Source organism: Limulus polyphemus, unplaced genomic scaffold (assembly GCF_000517525.1).
Source record: "Limulus polyphemus unplaced genomic scaffold, Limulus_polyphemus-2.1.2 Scaffold10158, whole genome shotgun sequence".
NCBI classification, from domain to species: domain Eukaryota; kingdom Metazoa; phylum Arthropoda; class Merostomata; order Xiphosura; family Limulidae; genus Limulus; species Limulus polyphemus.
The window spans coordinates 7,839-15,208 of NW_013675768.1; the positions used below are offsets into that span (position 1 = coordinate 7,839).

At 33.7% G+C, this 7,370-nt stretch overlaps 1 protein-coding gene across 1 annotated transcript; it reads right to left on the minus strand.

The window, feature by feature from the left end:
* Positions 1-238: 238 nt before the first annotated feature.
* Positions 239-4,331, minus strand: LOC106476266. Its single transcript, XM_013936931.2, has 8 exons — positions 4,249-4,331; positions 3,019-3,077; positions 2,516-2,624; positions 2,097-2,220; positions 1,593-1,805; positions 1,316-1,384; positions 588-848; positions 239-437 (listed from the first exon to the last, which is right to left on the minus strand). The coding sequence occupies exons 2-8, from the start codon at positions 3,074-3,076 to the stop codon at positions 297-299; spliced, it is 975 nt and encodes a 324-aa protein (XP_013792385.1). The 5' UTR covers position 3,077; positions 4,249-4,331; the 3' UTR covers positions 239-296.
* Between the last annotated feature and the right edge of the window lie 3,039 nt (positions 4,332-7,370).

A 7,370-nucleotide genomic window follows, 5' to 3' on the forward strand; every position in this document is an offset into this window, starting at 1 on the left:
AGTGAAGACTTTGTTGTACGAACCTTTAACTTCTTCCGAATATATATATATACTATTTGACAAAACAACAAATCACAATTAACTTCCTTGTATAGAACAATCATAGGATCGTATTAATAATCACCGAATTTCATTAGCATCGTTAGAATGAATTTTAAGTCGTCAGCTGACTTGTATGAACCAGTTAAAATTAGTAATAGTAAATCGTGTTATCCAGTAACTTCAAATGACACAATAATGGCGATTTTTATACTTTATTGACTAGAGTTACACAACTATTTCAATAGTAGATAAGTTTAAACTCCAGTTCCGATGATCTTCTTCGCTTCTTCAACCAGCTTGTTCCAGAGATCTCCAAGGTCATCCTTGTAAGGTCGGAAGAACTCCAATGCTTCACGAGCGACTTCGGCGCTGATGTCCTTAGCGTGAGTGATGAACTATGAAGTGGAAACAATGTTAACTTCAGAATGGTTTCACTTACCTTAATATAGAATTATGAATATACATGGCATATTAGTAAATCTCTGCGCCTCATAAGTTGCATACAAATTAAAGAACAAATCTATTGAAGATATGTTTGAACCAACCTCCAAAGCGATCAGTTTGACCTTGGCCAGTTTGTCCTTGGCGTTTTCGATACCGGCATCCCAGATGGTCTTCACCCATTCAGCGAACTTCCAGAATTTTTCCGTAATTCCAATTCCGAGGTTCTTAAAGAAATCTTTCACCTTTTCCCACAAGTCCTTCAGGGAGTAAGCACTGCGACCGACACCGAGGATCTTGTTTACCAAGTCCTTAAGAGCTTCAAGTCCTCGTTCTTTGATGGTCTGGATCAGGGTTTGGGCGAGCTGCCAAAGTTATCGAACCAAGTAATCACTGTTTATCCAAGATTATCACTAAAGCAGTAGATGGAAATAGATCTAAATAAACGAGTTATTTTTCTGTCGTTTTTATTGAAACGTTAAAATTTTTATTACAGGGGCATAATTTGTTATGGGGAAGGGAGCAGTTGTTCCCCCTCCAATCTACTTTGAAGGATATAATGTAATCAAAATAATCCCATATAAAACCATCGAAGTTTTCTTCGTAACGAATAAAAGACTAAACTACAGCAAATGTTATATATGCTGACACAATTTTGCCTCTCTCCTGAAATCCGTGCTTTTGGAAAATACTTTTTTATATATATATAAAGTTTAAATCTCAACTGTCTTACATGTATTATCCCAAACAAGTAAGCAACATAGTAACCTTATTATACTATCTAAATATTTGGCACCTTTTCATAAGTTCATTAATAAAGATAACCTCCTACCTCACTGACAGTTCCTAGTTTCTCCTTAATGTAGTCTACGATCTGCTGGATATTCAACTTCTCCATGATCTGCATGAAACAGTTAACATTTAATCACTTTTCACTCATCATTATTTTCACATGTTAAATATTCACACATAAACTGTAAAATATCGTGTGAAATATATTATATTAATATTTTTAAAAACGTAAAATATAGTTTACTATTTTCAACATTTCATAAATGTGTTTGGTTATATTTTTCTCCTTCCGAAAATTAAATGTACTTAGTACACACCATGTTCTTGATCTTTTCAATGATGCTCCTGATGTCAAGACCACCCACTAGGTTACCCAGGATGTCCAGCAGACTACGCTTGCCAATACCCAGCTTCTCTAGAAGTCCAGTTACCCAGTCCTTTAGTCGATCCTTTAGCTTCAGTAGAAGTTCCAGGGCTTTGCCACCAGCGTCCACGCCAAGATCTTTAAGTTGTCCAGCGATATCCTTAGCCTTGTTGAAAATTGTTGTATTTAATATAATAAAAAACTTATATTTAAGACATGGTTATCTTTTGTAGTTTCTTCTGTTCTGCACAGTAAATTTACAAGTCCATAGCTGGTATAAAAATATATATGTATACAGGCTGTAACGTTCAAATTGAGACTAATAAACGTTATTGGCTTTATTAATTACCATTGTTAGTTGTTATTTGTACTAGTTACTATTATTGATAAATTTTGCTTGTATGATATTTTCGAAAAGCTATATTTCTCAGGAAACAAGCATGCATGATATTTTTACCTTATCCAACAAGTTCTGAGCGACCTCTTTGCCCTGGTCAATAGAATCCTTTATTTTATTCAGGACATTGTCCAGAGCTTCTTTCAGAGTCTTGCCGAGTTCAGTCTTGATGTCGTCTTCAATTCTGAATAAAATGATGAACAGTTATCAGATGCTTAGACCCTACAACAAATAGTTCACACACACGTTATCGTCTTTACATTTCCATGGGAATATTCATTTACTGAAATTTTTGGAATTCTTTATTCACACTTACAAAAAATAAAATGTCTAAGAGTTTCAACAGATGTTTTTTTTATTTCTTAGTATTTAATAAGTTGTTGACTTTCCTGATTAAACAGATTCAGAAATGCATATTATGCGAGAAAATATTATACTAAACAAAGTAACTTCCTGCACAAGAAAGAAACTCCACCTACTCGTCAGATGCCAAACCAAGATCATAACCAGCTACGTCCCGGAGTGGACCAGCCTTTTCCATCCCAAGCATGAAGTCCATGACTGCCTGGTCAGCAGCATGGTCAAGAACTGGAAGTGAAGAAGACAGTGATACCAAAGAAATATTACTTGTTTTAATTCTTTAAACAGCAAGATTTCTCACTCAAACCTCAATAATGCAGCTTCAATCTCATTATGTTCTTTGTACGTTCCTCTAAGAGAGAAATTCGGAAATGCCATTGCTATTTTCTTTTATCAGTGACTAAACTAGATCACGTGGTTATAAAATAAATTCCTTTATTTGTTGTTTTGTTTTTAGTATAAAGCTACACAATGGGCTATCTGCACGCTATCAACCACCCGAACCCACTGGTGGACAAAACTCCTATACTTACTATCTAAATTAATATTGTGATTCACATACATTAGAATATATGTATCCTAATATTATTGTTGAGGTTTTGGTCAAGAACCTAATACGTACCATTGTAGAAACTTGCCGAGGCAAGACCAATGAAGAGGAACGCCAAAAGGAACTTCATTCTGTGAAAAACAAAAATGTTCCAAATTACCAGAAGATTTAAAATACAACTTCACATATTTGTAATTAAATACTGCTAAACTGTTGTTGTTGTTATTTTACCTAACCATGAACGAATCTGCAACACAACGAAGAAGTCGGACAAATTAACTGAAATATAGGTTCACTTTTTTGTATGTTTTTAATTTAATCTATATAAATGTTTACTACTAAAGAACACTTATTTGAATATCAAAATTGTACAATGAATGACAAATAAAATCATAAAAATACATTATTAGCTATTTTCTATCAAAGGTTGAAAAGTATTTGGGATGACAACTAAGAACAAGGTGTATTCTGAACCAAGAATGTTAATTACGAAGTTTTATTTTCCTAATTAACATCTACAATTCAGTGAATAAAAGAGAGAGTCCATAAATTACGTAGACACCTAAACCCTCCTGGTTTCGCTAATCCCTCTGCAGTAGACTAATTTCGCCGAATTCACGTTATTTCTTGGGAGAGCAAACCAAAGAAGTACATTTGGAGAAACTAGTGTACTGGAGAAGGAATAACGAAACAAGGAATAGATTAAACCATTACGTTATTCATGGGTTCTTTCCTATCTTCACTAAAGTTACATATTTTGATAAGGAAAAAAAGGCCACAATTAATTCACCAGCTAGTCCGCTGAAAAATTATGAATAATTAAATATGATAAGGTAATCACGTTTTATCCAAATACCTAAACCATTTTAGGTTGTTAATGATGAGTAAAGAACGTTATATCCAAGAAGAACGTTGATATATATATAATAAATATTTTCTGTTCTCATCATATTTAGTTCTGTTGCTTCTTAACAATAAAAGTGATCACATCTATCAGTTTTGTACATAAGCACAAACACTTTAGTGTAAAAATAATTTTGTAAACGTGAATCGGTTAAACTCATATGTATTTATATTATTGTGCTGTAGAAGAACATGGTGCATAAGTTGTTTAAAAATCCGAAGGGACACATACAGTTCCCATGGGTCATTTTATGGTTAAATTTTTTAAACGTAGTTGAATAGTTAGACTTTATTGTTAACAAATATACAAACTAGCATACAGATAGAAAAAAGCTAAAACTATAAGTACTTTAGACTTTTATATGTATAGAAAAATATAATATCGGACTGTTTTCTTACCTCTCCAGCTAGTGTGTAACAGGAACTATAGAAATTCAATTCTGGCATCCATTTATAGCAGAAATACGACAGGATGTCCACCTGAGGTTTCCCATCGCTGGCCTTCAGATAACACTAAACACCTCTGTTCCTCCCACAACATGCACAAAAAATGGTGATAATCTCTAGATTGCAACAAAAAATACGTGGCTTAAGATGTTTCGCAACTGACACTGTGTGGCACACTTTATGTTATTTACGGAGACATATATTCCATGAGGTTTATCTACGCCTGTGACTCCAGGTGAGTAGGTACAAAGACAAACGGATATATATCGATAAAAAGTTTGAAGATGTGGCAAAGATCACGCAAATAATATATTGTTTTAAAGATATACAATGAAACCTTTCTTAAATTAAAAAATATATATTTCCTTCACTTTGAAAGTTAAATAGCTAAATATATTTTTAGTAGTGACTACCTCTACTTGTTTCATTTATTATATTTTGAACTTTCATAGTGCTTTGATGAGCTTCACAAATAATTGATTGTGTGTAAAGATAACAAACCACTACTCAGATTTTCTTGTGTAACAAATAAGTTAAAATAAATAAAAGACAGCCCTTGTGACGTTTGTTTCCTTTAGTTAAATTCCGAGCGTGACCTAGTGGGTAGCTGCAACACTGTGAATCTGGGGGTGCATTGCGTTCCGCCTAAATTTAAATCGCGCTTTGGGGCCGTCCGTGCGCTAAAAGGGTGACGGTCCCAGTATTCGGTCAGGTAATAGTAGCTTGTTTGTTTGTAATTAAGCACAAAGCTACACAATGGGCTATCTGTGCTCTGTCCACCACGGGTATAGAAACCCGATTTCTAGCGTTGTAAGTCCGCAGACATTCCGCTGTGCCACTGGGGGGGGGGGGCAGTAATAGTAGCCCAAGATGTTGTTGACTAACTATTTTCCAACAAATCCATCAGTTCCAACTTAAGGACAGTTAGCGTGGATAGGTAGACCTTGAATAGCTTTAAAGGAATATCTTAAAATTTGATTGTTGTTAAGAACAAAGATACAGAATGGGTGCTATTCCCTCTACGGGTATCAGAACCCATTTTTAGTGTCCTGCAGACTTACCGCTGAGCCACTGGGGTCATATCCAAATGAAAACAAATCTTTGCCCAGGAACACGTGATGAATTAGAACTGATATCCTAATTAATTTTTCAGTGAAGAACTTCATGAGACGCCACCGAATAAAAATGCACAGTTCTTAGATATCAAGATCTGTTTAATAGTTTAGTGACTGATCTACTGGTCGGATTCTCTAAACGCAAATGTTTTCGCTAGCGTATTTAATCCCGACTTCATACTTCATGTAAAATATTTAAAGAGCCCCCCCTCCCCCCCGCCAGTGCACAGTGATATGTTTGTGGAATTACAACACTAGAAACCGGGTCTCGATACCCGTTGTGGGCAGACCACGGATAGCACATTGTGTAGCTTTGTGCTTCATTACAAACAAATAAAGCAAAACTATTTAATGCATACAGTCCAGAGACATTAAATAGTGCAAGAGTTCGTGTGCTACTTTCTATATTTATGTAAAAAAGATGAAGTTATTATGAACTTAACGTTTACTTCTTATCAGTTTACATTACATCTTAACCTAGATAGTTTAATCGTTATCTAAATGAGGATATAAACTGAATTTAATTGAATCACAACTGTATACTATCCAGATCATATTACCATTACATTTTCTTTTCCCTTGTGATTTCTTATCTTTTATTCCCTTTCAAGAGAGGATCGTAAAAAAAAATGAAGCAAGAAAAATTTAACACTAAAGGAAATTACAACTGGTAAAAAAAGAAGAAATGTATTGTAAACTTCCATAACAATATTTCTTATAAATTTTATTACGTCAAGCGCACATCTCACTCTAAGACCCAGATTCTTAGACTTGGATAAAAAAGTAACTGGTTATAATTTTGCTGTTATGTTCATGTATAATTTCTGTGGTATTGTTGAAGGTAGGGCTTATAAGCTAAATTTCCCCTTGAAACTGGCAAATAAATCCTTAAATGTGTTGTTCTTCTACATGTAAAATGTTCATCTGTTTCTATTTCAAGGTTTCATTTCATACTGGATTAATTACATAGTTCAAGGTATTAAGCAATTCAAAAATAACTATGCCATGCTAATTTGGCCACTTCTTTTTGCTGTAAGTACACGGAGTCAGAGAAATGATTGAATTTGTACAGTCTGCTATGCCACGAGAAAAGCAAACATGATTTATATATAACCTCTGAAGACCATGCTTTAATCAACTTCTACTTTATAAACGTGGAGTACTTTCTTACATGCATGTCTGCAATAAAAACTTACTCTAGAGTAATTACATTTAAAAGAAGTGGTGATGCAAGTTATCACATATTTAGAGAAGCTTAGAGGCAGATGTAAGCTGCAAAAGGTGCTTTCTTTTGAATAAGCAACACTAAGGTGTAATATGTTCCTACCTTTTATGTATCCATAAGTAAGTGTATGCCAGTCTGGTTAAAAACACGACAGTACTACGTAAAACATACGTATATATATATATATATATAATTGATTATAAAACGTTAGTTAAAACTTACGTCAACCACAGAAGTGATTTACAAGTACAGTAAAAGTGCTCGGTTTATATATTTCTATTCATTTACATTTTATCTATTCTAATCTAATCTTTGTTTTATCTAATATGATCGTGTTACAAATTGTATGACACGTATTATACCTGATGTTATTTTCACATTTATTAAGAGACAGTACAAAGAAAAAACTACCTGACGTTAATGAGTAATACCGCAATAATTTTGTTATCTACCATCATTAACAATTCTTAATAAAAGTCATATGGTATAAAGGTTTTCAATGTAACATCGTTATTTGTTTCTAAGCAAACCATATATCTAAAATGCTTTGCTACAATTTTCTTAACGTTTCTCTGTACATTTAAGTTCCTTTGTCCAAACCGTTTCTCCTCCAAGTTAATAATTCTGAAGTATCTACTGTTTTTTCTATTACCTGAAAATATTTCTCGCAGAAACATATAATAACTGATGTTTACTTAAAAAGAAGAAAACCTGAAGCCGTATCTTAGAAATTG

Bases quoted from the DNA above. Each gene is read 5' to 3' on its own strand.
- LOC106476266 (XM_013936931.2), bottom strand. From the start codon at position 3,076: ATGAAGTTCCTTTTGGCGTTCCTCTTCATTGGTCTTGCCTCGGCAAGT. The intron at 2,625-3,018 runs GTACGTATTAGG...CTTCACTTCCAG, and splicing joins CTCGGCAAGTTTCTACAATG to TTCTTGACCATGCTGCTGAC. The intron at 2,221-2,515 runs GTAGGTGGAGTT...CATTTTATTCAG, and splicing joins CTTGGTTTGGCATCTGACGA to AATTGAAGACGACATCAAGA.